Raw genomic sequence first — 14,762 nt, forward strand, 5'->3', positions numbered from 1 at the left:
CTTTTCTTTTTTTTTTTTTTTTTTGTTTTTTTCTATTTTCCCCGGCGTGTATATGCAGGATTAATCAAGGACAACAGCGATCAAATATTGTCTCCCAGTGCTGTGGCTTGGACTACCGCTCCTCCCCGAGCCGAACTTATTTGATTAAACAAGATTATTGTTTGTCCGCGTTAGCATAGACACGACCTGCATGAACTTTCCCTTTTAGAGGTTTGGCTACTCTCGATGGAATTAGCTGACATTAACTATTCGATATCCCGTGAAGACTACTTCGTGATTCGTCACCGGACGTTCCTCCGCGGCCACAGATGATACTCGCTTATGGAGATTTAACGCTCCTCTTGCCATAACTGGATTTCGACGGTGTAAGCCGGAAGCTTACCCATTCTACGCGTCAGATCATTTGCTGTCTTTTATGCCGGTCAGCGGGGCTGTAGAAGACCTAGTCAGAAAAAAGGGATTGGGCGGCCCCCCGCCTATGTAGTTTGATTGATCGGTGCATGTCTTGCGCAGACAGCGTCAAGTACAGCTGTCAAGACGCGCATCCTACTGAAACCTTAGTGAGTCAAGACTGGCCCTGGGAATTATTGGGGTCTGATCCTAAAGGGGAAGATTCTGGGCTCGGACGTTAGCGTTCGCTGATTTCCGCGCGGCTTTCCTCGCGGTCAGCAGAGCACCCATTGCGAACCACGGAAGGAGCGGTGAATGGCGTTTGATGCGGTTGGACAGTCTTGAAATGCGCTCCACAGGGTCCATGGGAACTGGCCGAGGTTAACAGTTACGGGCCTTTAACCTTGTTATTGCTTCTCGAAACAATAACAAGGTCCCCTCTTACAGAACCGCCCACACGTTTTGGGGGGGGTACCTAGTCACGATCCTGTCCTACTCATGTATGCCATTAGGCAAATTCATTCTTTTCGTGAATATCAATACATGTAGAGGTGGCTTAGCGCCTCGGTAGGGGTAGGCCCTGTTTGATTATTCGGAAGTCCCTGCCTCCACTTCATATTTAACAATTCTAGAGGTTGTACTTCTCATCTGATTCTTGGCCATAGTCTATTTAGATATTTAGTAATTGGAACGGACACCAAATTGAGCGATTTGCATTTATGTGGTTTTGTGGAAAGCATGGCTTGCTGCGCAGAATGCGCGTTACTCTGCCAGTATTCTTCTAGGATGCGATCGCACGAGACCATAAGAAATCTGGGCTCACTATCGGTTGTCAGAAGTCAGATCGTCTGTAATCTGACTTTTTTCCACAAAAGTACGAACCCCAGGAGATGCGAATCGAGACGCGGCCGTAATCCAGGTACTTTTGCAGTTCATGGATGCATGAACTGCGCGGGATTGCGCGAGTTGGCGGCCAGTTCCATAATTCGGCACTGCTCCGCCTCGCTTCACTTCTACCGTTGAAAACAACATTAACAAAAGTACGGAGTTGCTTACAGTCCATGTCTTTTCGAATCCTACCGTGCCTCTAATCTGCACTGCAATTTAGCCCTGACTCTAGCCTGAACATCCGGGTGGAAACCCTGACCAGTCCAAACAAATCGATGGATCAATGAAAATACAATTATGTAAGATTTATAGAACGCAAAAGTATACTACAAACTGTTTTTGGAATATTCGTCAAATATTGATACAGGGGGATCTCCTTTTCTTTTTTCCCTTTTATTTTTTTTTTTTTTCTTTCTTCTTTCCCCGAAAAGGTTTGTCGTCCGACCGACGGTTCGACGACACCATAACTACATCCCAACAACAGCATACACACTTGTTTAGCTTGGTCTTTCCTACGGATTGAGGATCGTAATGAGTTCCACTGATCTGAGGACAGATTCCATCACCGGCCCCCCTCCCCGGGGAGGGGGGGTTGTGTGGCTGGTTATTTTAGATCAACATAATGCTTAATTCAATGTCTTCCAGTTACCATCCGGTTAACCTTTGATCCCCGAACACTATTATCTGGAAAATATACACTGATCACATTCTCAGATCATTCTATCCAAGTATTCATACACAGTAGACGATAACATGGGCAGCGATAAAAAATTATGGGGTGAGATTAAATTAAAATTGAGCATGTGCATTGCTTTCTACTCTCAGGCCCAGCCTCGAGAGTTTTCTCCGGGGAAGCAGGAAGACTGGACCACAAACCAGCAGTCTTTGCTTGCGTATTGGGATTGGCTCATTACATCCCTATAATTTCCCTTGTGGACTGGATCTACATTGGGCATTTGAAGACCCTCTCGCCTCGCATAATAAGTAATAAACATTGCAATTAAAATTAAATCTCGACAGGCACCATGAGAAATATGTATAATAACCTTTTACGGAAGCGGGCCACGAATGGATTAGGCGCCGTACCTGAAGTTGGAAATGAAGTTAGAACGGCTCTATGTAAAGAACCCGTTGGATAAGCTGATGCACTTCCCAAAGTCTATACTAAGACCCTGCTTATGCTCTCAACAGAATATGTTTTGCTTGATCACTTTCGGTTAGCGGATGAACAAATCTATCTCCTGGTCGTGAGTTGCCCGACTGAACTCCTGATAACTGAGCCAACCATAGAGAAAATAAAAGTATTCCCTTTCAGGCTACGCTCAACTGCGTAATAGTCGGAGACATCCGCTCGATGGCATCGGGTCCGAGTATGAGGACAGAACGCGCCATGTAGCCGCGTGACTCCCATCGCTTATCCTTAGTGCCAGTCCTTTTGCTCAACATGGATGAGGCTTAAGTCCCCAAGTTAGTGAATACCATGTATCCATGATTTTGGGTTTTTCAAAGACGCTACGGGAAATTTGCTATAGCCAGTGAAATAGAGCGACAAGAGAAAATGGGGAAGGGAGGATAAGGAACGTCACGCCAAGTAAGCCTAGCATAGCCCAACCAAATCTCTTTAGCATGGTAATCTCCTGAGGCGCAGCCTATCAGGACTGCGTCATTGGGTTCATGAGACATGCCCTCGCGAGCTGAACTACCCAGGATCTTGCGGTACCCAACAGCGAAGCGCTGCAGCACTGGGATCTACATGAGCACCACATGATCTTCTTATTTGTAAAAGAATAGATAAATAGATAAATAGATGAAAGGTTGTTCCCGCTCTTCTCCATCCGACGGTTAGATCTTCTGGTCTATTCGATTCTTTCCTTTTCTCTCTCCCTCTTTCTGAAAGTGGTTTAGCACCAACATAATAATCCCCTTGGATTAAAGAAAAGCTAATTTATCAAATCATGGCCGTGGTAGCTATTGCTGAAGTACTGGGATGTTATCTTTGGCTTCCTTCCATCATTGCCAAGGGCAATCAACCGAGCGTTAGTGTCGGGCTTTACCCTAGCTTCATTGTGATCTCATGTTCCTGAAGACCTGCTTTCACTAGGTACAACTTGAAGAGTCCTCAGGATTGGTCTTGGCATTATGCCTTACCATTCTCTCCTTTCTTTTCTCTTTCTCTCTCTCTCCCTTTTTGGATCCGTTGAATGACCTTTGACCAACCAGTCCCAACATTGCATATGTATTATGGGCATCTTTATTATGGCCATGATCCGTTACATCTAGAAAAGGGAATCATGAAATGAAGAGAAGAAGGGTCCACTATTGAATGAATCTAAGTCAGTTATGGCGGCAATGTAGGTAGAGGGCTTGACCACGAAGAGGCTGAAAAACCCGGGGTCTGAATCCTCTCGGGTAATGCGAGTCGTGACTAGTGCTCTGAGTGTGCACATAGACGAATAGATTCCAAAAAATGATTCCCCACTGTTGAGAGGCTGCTATTGCTCTATGGTATAAGCGAATCAACCGTTGTTTCAGATCAAGCATCAAAGCGCAAGGGTACCTACCACTAGGAAGATATGCGCTTGCTGCGGGCCGGGGCTTTGGAAAGGTTTCCGCATATTCGTTACCCCAAAGGCGTCATATTAAATAGCAAACGGGAAAATGTGTAGAACTCCCCGGGCAGCGCCTTGATTAATTGATTGGTACATTGCGTGGGAAGAAATCGCTTAAGGAGAACAACAGCGCTAGTGAGCATCTTTGTATGAACGGCTTGTGGTCTGTTGTCCGTTCCTGGGGCTCCTTCCGTTAATCTTTCTTCTTTTTTTTCCATTTGTTTATTTTGACTTTGGTTAAATTGATTTTATCTTTGGTTATTCTTTATTTTTTTTTTGTCTTTTATTTTCATTTTATCTTTATTTTTGTTTATTTCTTTTGTTTTACTGATCTTATTTTTTGTTTTCTTTTCTTTTCTTTTTTTTTGGGGGGGGGCCGCTAGATGTACGGTGGGATTTTCTAGAATTCCGTGCTGACGCTCTGCATAATAAAACATAAAACGTCTGCCATCCTCACATTGGATGGCTCTTGGCGACCAAAGGAAAGGTCATTTAAATTTTGATTGACGCTCTCCCACTAATGCAGGCGCTATCAGTATATCACCGGTGATCCAACCCACAGGATGCTACTAGAAGATGATTGGTGATGAATGTGTCACGCGGAATGAACGTGTCGAATGACGGAGGCTAGGGTGCCGAGGGGTGAGCGGACGAGTACTCTCTCTCAACCAGCAAAGGGATGTGGGCCTTTTGCAAGCTAAGGCTGTCGCTGGGGGGGGTAAAAGGTTTCCGGCATTTGCTCGTATGTACTCATATTCCGACGTACTATGTAGCTGAGCGGAGGATCTACATGTTTCTCGTAACTGCGGTCCACTCCAATAACGCCTCACAGTGAGATGAGTAATACTTAGTCTAGAGCTCTCATTCCGCATCTATTGGATTATGAAATTTCCTTTGTGTGTTTCCCGCCAATTATCTATTCTTAAATATTTATTCCGGGTGTATTAGCTTCGGGATGAAGGCGTTCAAATCGTGGATCTATCTGTTCTCTTTATATCCTCCTCGAATCCCATTCTTATTTCGCTGAGCCTAGACAGCTTCAATATGGTGGAGCTGATTATATATAGTGTACTGGGAACAAAGGATATATGAAAACGGAGTTTTCTAACATGTCCCGTAGTTTTAAGACGTAAAGCCAATACAGTTATTAGAGTCGAAAATTAGCTTTTACTTCTTCCCAGGTCACTAGGCACCTCAGCATTATTGCTCTGATGTAGGTGTGGAATGACGGGAATACAGTATGTCTCCAGAAGATATATATGAAAGAGTTCAATCTCTCCAACCCAGAATAGCATCAAATGTCGTTTCTTCCTTTCGATTTCAAAAAGAATGATGAAGTTGTCGACAAAACAAGGTCTTACCGACGGTTTATACCTCTCACAATTAGATGTCAATATCTTACAGAGCGGAATGTTTTTCCTGGCGAATAGTATATGGATTGTCGTTATGATCTGAGACTGGCACTATCTAAGCTATGAATGACCTAGGGTAAGCTGGTCCATACGACCATAGGGCGTGGGGAACAAGACTTAAGCCGGGAGCTCACCGCCTTAGCGTCGCGCCACCGGGGGTGAGAAGCCGAGGGAGGATCCCGTCCGTCGCGTCAACAGTACGAATTCATTGACCTGGCTTGTGATACGGCCACAGTGATATTTCTTTCATCTTTTGTCCTTACTATGGCGTTGAGTCCAGCAAATAAAGGGAGAGATGACTTTATCGCACGCAAGCCTACATCTGATGAATGGGGAAGGGAGAGGGAGGGGGGTCATTTGTTGCTTCGTCTACGTTATATTACCTATCGTTCAACTCTGGTCGTTTTGAAAGATCCTAGGGTTTGCTCTTCCTGCAACAGAGCGATCACAATAGCCGCAACACACAAGTTCTCCGCGAGAATATTTGGTCCATGATATATTCGATGTGCTAAGATATTCATCAGAGATACTTTCCAATGAGCTCCTCGGTCTTGTTCCAGATAATATCGGAAGCACTGTTTCCCTCCAACTTTCCTAGAAGCCCATCGAGTTGCAAAGCTTCCAGCTTGGCGCCAACACAGAAAAGAGACCCTTCCGTTGTCCCGTGGACGGTACGCCCTTGCTTCTGCCCCTCTGTCAAGGCGATACCTTTCCCACCATACTGAGCGCTAGTCATCACATACATAGAACGTTCTCCCGCCTCCTCGGGACTGGATCGCGTCATATCTGACGGGGCACTAGGCCCTCCTGCTGCTCTATCCTCGCTCCACTGATCACCCCAGCTTTTTTTGAAAATCTCAGTCGAGACTAGACCTGGATGATGATGGATGAAGGTAATTCCACTGTTTTCTGGCTGTTCTGCGAGTCGCTTGAGGCTTACAGAGGTCATGGTCGCGCTGTGGTGGGCATAGCTTTGGACACTGAAGTGTCCGGGTTGCTTTAGCTCAAGGTCATCCAGATACAAGTCGGCTGTTTCCACGCCCGTGCCAAGGACATTCACAATTCTGGGGGTATACTCCTCGGTGTCAGACTTAGATGCTGCTCGAAGAAGTGGGAGCAAGCGTCGAATGAAAATCTGACGACTGTAGTATCCCACGGCGGTTGAAAGTTCCAGCCCTTCCGAAGTTTCTAAATGGGTTTGTTAGAACGCGACTGGACTGTTCGCTAGACTGCGGTAGTCGACATACCTTGGCGCCCAAGGAAGGGCAGAAAACCAGCGGAAAGGTAAAGCAGGTCGATGTGTTCCTCACGGCGAAGGATCTCATCCGTGAGGCGCGTTGTCTCTGCCATGAGAGAGATTTGACCCTCCAGGAAGATCAGCTCAGCGGACCTATTTGAAGCATGCAGCTCGCCCAGCACCGGCCGAAATTCTTCCTCGTTTCGACCGATAATATAGGCCTTCAAAGAGTAGCCCTTGTTGACAAACTGCGTCAAGGTTGCGCGACCAATCCCAGAGGTTGCACCAACAAAGACGGCAATTTTGGGAAGGGTAGAACTGGTCAGCTGAGCATTCGACACCCTAACTGCAGCAAGCGAAGTCATGGCGACGTTGTTGAAGTAGACTTTTGAGCAATGGTGTTTATTCGAAGAGTATCTTGGAAGCACCTTGAGGATAATGAAGTCTCGACAATACCGTCATTATCTGAAAAGCCCATTTTATATAAGAATCGTGTACGAAGTGTCAAGAGTGAATTCGTATGTGTATTACAAATCAGACATTGAATGATCGTTCGTGTCATGACAAATTGATAATTACTAGCAGGACAGTAATCTTACAGCCATGCACGGTCGCAAGTTGAAGCCAAATGTCGAATCGGGACTCTTATCCAAATAGTCCCGAGTCCGAAGCGGGAAGTGGGTGTGCCAGTCATCGGACGGAACGACGGACGGACGGACGGACGGACGGAATCGGCGATAAATCGCCACGATGCGTCACTATCTAACGCTCCGCTTTCCACTGTCCGACCAGCGTTCCGACTCGGAAGACGAACAGCAGTCCCTTTAGATCCAGATTCACAGTGCCTAATACTATGGCGCTTAATGCTGTGGTGACTGAACGCCCAGCGGTACGTGTGTCACCGAACCTTGGCATTTGTGCCAATATGGATGGGGACGCCAACTAACGTACAGAGACAGTGCGACTTTTGTCATTCGAGGAAGGTTCGTCAAGCACAACATGCGATGCCCTAAGAGTCCAGATTTATGCATAAAACATTCTCGATGTCCACTCTTGTATCATCGGATCATAGTGATTGACATCGAAGTATCCCAGATCAAATGCGATCGGCAGTTCCCATGTGCCAATTGCATCGAGGCCCTAGTAGATTGCCGCAGGGATCGACCCAAGAAACGTAGGCGCACGAAAGGAGCTCGGTAAGAACTGCAGTCCTTTTGATACATAACTACGCTCATGTTGTGAAGGGTGACCACCTTATCTGAAAGGCTTGCGGCGCTTGAGTCATCAGTTGCCGGTTTTTCGTCTCACGATGGCCTGACTCGTCATGCAGTAACAATTGAGTTACCAGAGCAGAGGACTATTACGAACGACACCAGCGGCGTTTCTCCTACCAGGCAACAAAATAATGAAAGGATTGAGAGGCGATCGTCGAATCCATTGGATACTAACGTCAGAGACGGCTTGACTCAGCAAACCTCAGAGGGTACTCGATTTCTGCAATGCGAGCTTGAGTCAAACCCATTGCTCGGAACAAACAAATCCAGACTGATGAGGGAGGCAATTAGCTTTGTCAGTCGGATCTCCAATACATCGAACCCATACTTTGCGACCGATGCTTTTGACCCGTCTGAAAAAAGTGGCGATCTTGAGTCAAAGGCGTTTCCACCAGAGCTGTTATATATGATGACTATGGGTGAGTCTGGGATATCACATAGTGGCTGATTTCGCTGATTGAATGCCCCAGATACTGAGCCAAATACCATGAAACAGTCATTTTGGCCGGACCACGTCTCGTTTGAGACGTTGGAAAGAATGTGCTTGTCGCTGATGGAAGGGAAAGAGGACGAACGTACACTTACTTGTTACCGTGTCTGCGTGTATATGAAAGCTGCCGCGTTGTTCTGCCGACTACCAAAGAAAGATCGGAGTGTGCCACTTCGAGAGCACCTGGAAAGAAGTAAAAAGCAATATGAACACGAGGTATACAAAGCGCTTTCTGAGATTGACTACCTGGCACCGCCAAGTTTGGTTCTCTTGCAAGCATTGCTATCTGGTGTAAGTTGGACTCGCTTTTTCCCCGTTTGACTATATTGACTTCTTTACTGATTTACTCGCGACCAGGCACTCTTTATGCAGAATCAAGGTGACATGTCCCGAAGCTGGACATTGGCAGCTTTCGCATCTAGAACCTTGGTGTCTCTTAATTATCACTCTATTGACTCAATTACGCTCTTTGACGAAACGAAGAATGACATATATGGATCGTTGTATACGTGCTACTATCTCGACAAAATGCTCAGCGTGCTCCTTCTCAGACCACCCTCACTTCCAAAGCTGAAGGTCAAGCCGGCAAACTTGGTTCGTTTGGACCCTCGGCTTCCTCTCAGCGCCAGTGTCAAAATCATGGTTGAGTTTGCACAAATCCAAGAAGGTGTGCTCGATATACTCAACCAAACCAATAAGATTGATCAAGTCACTGTTATTACGAGGCTTATACGGGACATGCATGAAATATATGCATTGATGAAGAAGGTACGCAATCCAAGTATTCGCTCAATATGAGTCAAGAATAACAGATTTTGCTAACTTGTGCTATCAGCACCAAAATCAATTACCTTTCCGAGGAACAACTTATGAATGGATTGCCATCGAGTTTGGCTATTACGCACTGCTCGCTAGTGTGTTGCACTTGAACCAACGTATTGTCCAAGATCGATCAACACGGGAAGATTGCCTGCGGGCTTCTCGACAAGCGCTCATACGGCTGAGAAAAATTCAGGACGAGATTTACATGGATGCGAACTTCCTTGATCAGTATCCATACTGCCTCACTTGGTCAGTCGTTCTTTGTATGATAATTAATATTTCGCTTCTAACTTCATCAGGACACTATTGTTCTACCCACTGAGTCCATTTTTTGTCCTCTTCTGCAACGTTGTATATTCGGCGAACCTGGATGATTATGCATTTATGGCGGAAGTCACCAAAGGGGTTTCACGCTTTGTGGAAACACATCCCGCCATTGCTGAGATCCACAAGCTTTTCTCGGCTTTCCTAGGAATTGTCAAGCCTCTGATCCATAATCGCCCTAACCCTCCGCTCTCTCAAGCCATTCCAGATGCTGCAACGCAAGGCGATGAACACACAATTATAACCAGCATGGTGACTCAGTATCCTCCAGGAACCATCGACAATTCCCTTAGCTCAAACCTTACCCAAGAAGGTAGAAGTGATTTACCAGATCAAGGTATTGTCAGTCAGGACGGACAGATTTCTCCAGATGATGAAGTCTTGTGGGACCTGATTGATTATCAACCATGGCTAGGTTGGATGAGATCGGATGCCTTGGCGGAAAACCCCACTTCCAATTAGCTGTTATAGCCATATCGTGTAATGCATAATCTAAATAATCTTGCAAATCACTATTCCAGAGCATAAAGAACCCGGACGGACGGACGGACGGAGATGTCAAAGGACAGACCGGAGGTGAAACGCCGTGGGGTTCAAGTCACTGTGGGCAAAGAGAACTATTGTGTAGTATTGGACTGTCAAAGCAGTTTTTTAGAATTACTGTAAGTCAAGGTATCTCAAAAGGAATTGAAGGAAGAAGTTGAGGACATCACAGGTATTTACTATTGATGTAGGGAATAGACTTTCAGTACAGATACTCAAGAAACTTGTACCATCCAGTATTTCGGACTGCGAGCTGGATATATCTTCCGGATCCCGTCCCGTCCATTAACATCAGGATTCTTTGCGGATTACAAACCAACTCTTGGCGCTGGACAACGGCTCGGTGTTAATAGAGCGCGAGCAAGAATCGAGATAGATTTATTATTAATCCAGGCGGTATATAAGTGACACACTATACGTTCTCTCTCACGGCAAACTGAAACGCTTGGTTGATCAATCCTACAACTCAAAATCGATACAACATGCTTGTCCTCATCGCTGGTATCACCGGGTTTGTTGGTATCCCATGTGCCAGGTCCGCATTTGCCCGTGGCCACAAAGTTCGGGGCCTGGCTCGCAATATCAACAACGTCCCGGAAGATGTTCGGAACCAGCTTGAAGGCTTCGAGACCTTGTCGAGCCCTTATGACATCGCTGCCATGGACCGGGCCACGAAAGGTGTTGATGCCATTATCTGTTCCTTTGCTGCCATTCCTGAAATGTTCATGGAATCGCAATTGTTGCTCCTCAGGGCAGCCGAGCGAGCTGGAGTGAAGGTAAGTAGCACCTAGCCTCAACTTCTAAACAGCTGGCTAAGTTAGTCTGGAGATCTTCCATGCGACCTCATGGAACTACGACTGGACGCTTTCTCCTGGTTCACACGAGCTTTACGATGACATGCGTGGCTTCGCCCACCATGTGGCGGTCAGCTCGACCATCAAGCCTATCTATATGTTTACCGGTGCAATCGCGGAGTACTACTTCAAGCGAAGCCCATATGACTGGGATCCGGACACCAAGACATTCAACTTCCACGGGCCTTCTACATTCCCCACTCGATATACCACCGCGGAAGACATCGGCAACTATGTGCTTGAGGCTATCACGGCCCCAGATGCGGCTGATGGAGGCTTTATCCGTGTCCAGAGCTTCGAAGCCTCCCCCGAAGACATCGTCAAAGCATACAATACTGCGAGAGAAGGTCGCACCACTGCCAAGCTTAACTGCTTAGGCTCAGTGGAGGACGCAGAGAATAAGCTGAATGAGGGAAGAACTAAAAATGGGAAGAGCGGTTGGTATAACTTCATTCGGTATATCTATCAATATCATATCCCGGCCCGGTCTTGGGATTATGAGCCGGTGGATGTTGCGCGCTTCCCCAACGTCAAGCAGACTAGCTTGGAGGAATTCTTCCGGCACAACCCTGACGTATAGGTGAAGTGTATCGAAGCGAGCCCGCTTGTTAGCGCCTGGACAGATCGTGTTGAATATGGAAATGTAACTGTGATATATTTTCCAAGTATTTTACAAACTAGTAGAAAAGCTCACGAATATAATTTGTATTCTAGCTATTTGAACATATTGAACTATTTATATCACGTACAGACCGTGGAGTGTACCAAGGTTCGAACCCCCGGCTTGTTACTGATGCTGGTGATTTGGCCAATACATTAGTAATTTTGACACGCGCTCGACACAGCCCTAGCACTGGCAGGAAGTCGGTGACAGGTTACGGTTTTCGCTGACAGCCAGGCTGCTATTTAAGCTGTGTAGAATAGGCTGTCTGGTAGCCGCGGCCAACAGAGAGATATGCCAATGAATTAAAAAATACAATGGTTCATGTAGTGGGAGGCTGATGGAATGGACTAACTAATACACCCACGCCTGAAGATACTGAATTCATAAGTTCTGGATCTCTATACTGATCTCTCTAAACTACACATATCGATTATGGCTTAAATAGGGATATAGAGGATTAGATTACACCACTTTCTCTATAAGATCAAGGTAGTTAATCTCAATTGTTGTTAATATATACCGTGGTCTTAGATGCTTCTAGGTATATTTTAATTTAATATCAGTGTTGTAGGGAGCCACGGAGAAAGATATAGAATGGAAGTATAGAGAAGCTGGGCTCTTGAGAGTGAGTGTACACACGTGTATAGAGTTCTTAAATCTATATTGTTGGATTTATATATAAAACAGGGCTGGTAGGAGGATTCTGGTTTTAGTTTTGATTTTAAGCTTTTTACATATCATCTTTCCGATGTATATATGGGTTTGTGCGATTTAGTCGACGAATCGATTGGATTAACGATCAAACATGAGATCGTGGCCAGCACATACATGACGCTTCCTTTCCTTTTCCACTGTCGGATGGAACGACGGGAGGACGGACGGAAAGCGGAGTGTCGGCTTTTCAGCTCATTCCGGAAGTCGTGGAGAATGGCAAGCTTAATAATGATAGAACTTCAGCTATTGCAGACTGCGAATCACGACGAGCTTAAAAGGAATAGATCATGCGATGGCTGGCACATCATCCCTATTCCCCTGATCATACCGGCATCCTTGTGAGGTATTTCTATTCTTTTCATTCTACTACTACCTGAAAGACCAAAACCAAAAGAGCTACCTCGCTCTAGACTCACCATGTCTAACTCATCTCTGGTCCATTACACGACCGTCACCCGCGACATTGACGCGCCTATCGGCGAAGTCTGGGGCCTTGTGGCAGGTTTCGGCGCTGAAAAGGCATGGTACCCAGGCGCCAAATCTGTATCTCTTGAGGGGTTCGGACTCGGCAGCGTCCGCACCTTCAATTATGTCTACCCCGCCGGCAAGAACAAAGGCCAGGAATATACATTCTCCGAGGAGCTTACAGAGTACGATACTTCCAAGCACTCCATGACTTTTCAAGTCCGAAGGCCCGATTACCCTGATATGATCGCCTTCGGAACAACTGTCCTAGACTCACTCGGGCCTAATAAGACCCGTTTTCGCTGGATTGCAGAGGGTTCGCCCTTGTCGGATGAATTTATGGCGGTTTTGCGTGAGGATCTCAATGAACGGTTCGATGGGCTTATTATTGCCATTGCCAATCAGCTAGTCTGAGACTCGTGATATTGATACTCGAAAAGGAGAGACCAAGACTAAATTTGTTTCGATCGATTCAGGGGAGGCTATATCCTTATGTAAAATAGTTTGTACCTAGTCTAGAGCAATACCTAAGTATCTTCGACAGAAACTGCTCAGCTCACAAGTTGATATCCTCAAAACGAAAATAGTTCATGAAAATAAAAAGATGGGGAGAGCTTAAACCCCATAATTTTACCTACAAAGTGGGCATGCCATCTACATATGGATACATCTAAATGATATAAGATAAGGCTGACCATGAGCTCTCCATTCACGCTTGGCTTCGATCCACTTAATAGTCCCCCTCATCCCGGATGAGGCGATTGGGAGACGTCATATTTTCCAGAAGACCCTTGGGACTGTCCCATGCAAGGAACAACTCCCCACTAGCCACACTCCGAGTAATCACATCCTGGGCATAGGGAAACATCTCTTGCTCATATGCGATAACAGCTTCTTGGGTAATACCCAGATCCTGGATCTTATGAGCCAAAACCAACGCATTGCGCATGCCACAGTTGACTCCATCTCCGACAAATGGTGTGGTGACATGCCCCGCATCTCCAACCAAAGTCACCCCCGGTGATGTTTGCCAATTCAGGTGCTCGACCGGGAAGTAATACAAAGGCCAAGTCCGGAAGGGTCCAGTGGAATTTCGAATGATCTCGTGGACAACTTCCGTAAAGCCCCCGAAGTATTCCTCCCGAAGAAGGAAGTTCTTGACGGAATCTTCGTCCGCTAGGTCAAGCTCACCCTCAGATGGGAAGTCTGCAGGTCCCTTCCATCCAAAGTCCATTCGGTAGTGGCCATCACCTTGTCGTTGGATCCAGATCTTCTTGCCTCTTCCACAGAAGATCATGGGTCCCTGGCCTGCACGCTGCTCGAGGGTGAGGTGATAGGGATTAGAGGGTCGAATAAATAACGTGAGGAATAGAATACCACAGTATTTGGGTTCTGCTTCTGTCACCTGAGAGTGGTTAACAGCAGAACGTTTAACCATGCAGGATTGAGAATAGCTCACCAGGTGTCGGATCTTGCTGCGCATTCCGTCCGCCCCGACAACAAGTTTGAACCCTGAGGCCGTAGTGCCATCCTCAAACTCGAGAACAACATCGCCGTTTTCATTGCGAAAAGAGCTTTTGACTGGAGTTGACCAGCGGACATTCTCCTTTGGGATTGAGGAAAGCATGACTTGGCGTAACTGCGTGCGATCAATCTCAGGCGAGTCGCGTCCTTCGCCGAACGTAACGACCTTGTTGCCTTTATGATCAAACAACGAGTGAACTGTGGCGTAACCTCCTCGCGCATACTTCTTGAATTCTTCAAAGCACCCTCCTTCTTTGAGAACGATTTGGCCGCTACTGCGATGAATGTCTAAGCATCCGCCTCGAGGGGGAGTATCCTGTGCACTGCGTTCATAGACAACGTAGTCGATGCCTTGCTGCTCGAACATGGCGGCAAGAGCAAGGCCACAAGGGCCACCGCCCACGATTGCAATATCGGGTGCCATCATATAGCTTTATTGGCTTTGAGGATGAAGTTTGGAAGTGCAAATCTGAAATGCAGGGAACAAGTAAGATAACCACGGATACTCCAGGCGAAGGTAGAGAAGTAACTATTTTGTTTGGTGCGCCGAGT

General features: G+C 46.4%; 5 protein-coding genes across 5 annotated transcripts; 3 read left to right on the plus strand and 2 right to left on the minus strand.

Moving 5' to 3' along the window:
* Nucleotides 1–5,819: 5,819 nt before the first annotated feature.
* Nucleotides 5,820–6,901, minus strand: BDV27DRAFT_167092 (uncharacterized protein; the record flags this gene model as incomplete). The annotated part of the gene is made up of 2 exons (XM_032074372.1): nucleotides 5,820–6,487; nucleotides 6,547–6,901. The coding sequence occupies 2 exons, from the start codon at nucleotides 6,899–6,901 to the stop codon at nucleotides 5,820–5,822; spliced, it is 1,023 nt and encodes a 340-aa protein (XP_031924327.1).
* A 417-nt stretch (nucleotides 6,902–7,318) lies between these two features.
* Nucleotides 7,319–9,918, plus strand: BDV27DRAFT_133304 (Zn(II)2Cys6 transcription factor). Its single transcript, XM_032068059.1, has 8 exons — nucleotides 7,319–7,425; nucleotides 7,496–7,519; nucleotides 7,632–7,732; nucleotides 7,781–8,229; nucleotides 8,281–8,591; nucleotides 8,658–9,068; nucleotides 9,136–9,371; nucleotides 9,422–9,918. Exons 1-8 carry the CDS (start codon nucleotides 7,390–7,392, stop codon nucleotides 9,906–9,908), a joined length of 2,055 nt encoding a protein of 684 aa, XP_031924328.1. The 5' UTR covers nucleotides 7,319–7,389; the 3' UTR covers nucleotides 9,909–9,918.
* Nucleotides 9,919–10,471: 553 nt separating this feature from the next.
* On the plus strand, nucleotides 10,472–11,423 carry BDV27DRAFT_167093 (uncharacterized protein; the record flags this gene model as incomplete). The annotated part of the gene is made up of 2 exons (XM_032074373.1): nucleotides 10,472–10,765; nucleotides 10,818–11,423. 2 exons carry the CDS (start codon nucleotides 10,472–10,474, stop codon nucleotides 11,421–11,423), a joined length of 900 nt encoding a protein of 299 aa, XP_031924329.1.
* A 1,096-nt stretch (nucleotides 11,424–12,519) lies between these two features.
* Nucleotides 12,520–13,237, plus strand: BDV27DRAFT_167096 (SRPBCC family protein). Its single transcript, XM_032074374.1, has one exon. It carries the CDS (start codon nucleotides 12,639–12,641, stop codon nucleotides 13,098–13,100), a length of 462 nt encoding a protein of 153 aa, XP_031924330.1. The 5' UTR covers nucleotides 12,520–12,638; the 3' UTR covers nucleotides 13,101–13,237.
* Nucleotides 13,238–13,416: 179 nt separating this feature from the next.
* On the minus strand, nucleotides 13,417–14,634 carry BDV27DRAFT_167098 (FAD-dependent oxidoreductase; the record flags this gene model as incomplete). Its single annotated transcript, XM_032074375.1, has 2 exons — nucleotides 13,417–14,091; nucleotides 14,146–14,634. The coding sequence occupies 2 exons, from the start codon at nucleotides 14,632–14,634 to the stop codon at nucleotides 13,417–13,419; spliced, it is 1,164 nt and encodes a 387-aa protein (XP_031924331.1).
* Nucleotides 14,635–14,762: the final 128 nt, after the last annotated feature.

Source organism: Aspergillus caelatus (assembly GCF_009193585.1).
Source record: "Aspergillus caelatus strain CBS 763.97 unplaced genomic scaffold BDV27scaffold_180, whole genome shotgun sequence".
In the NCBI taxonomy this organism is placed as follows: Eukaryota; Fungi; Ascomycota; class Eurotiomycetes; order Eurotiales; family Aspergillaceae; genus Aspergillus; species Aspergillus caelatus.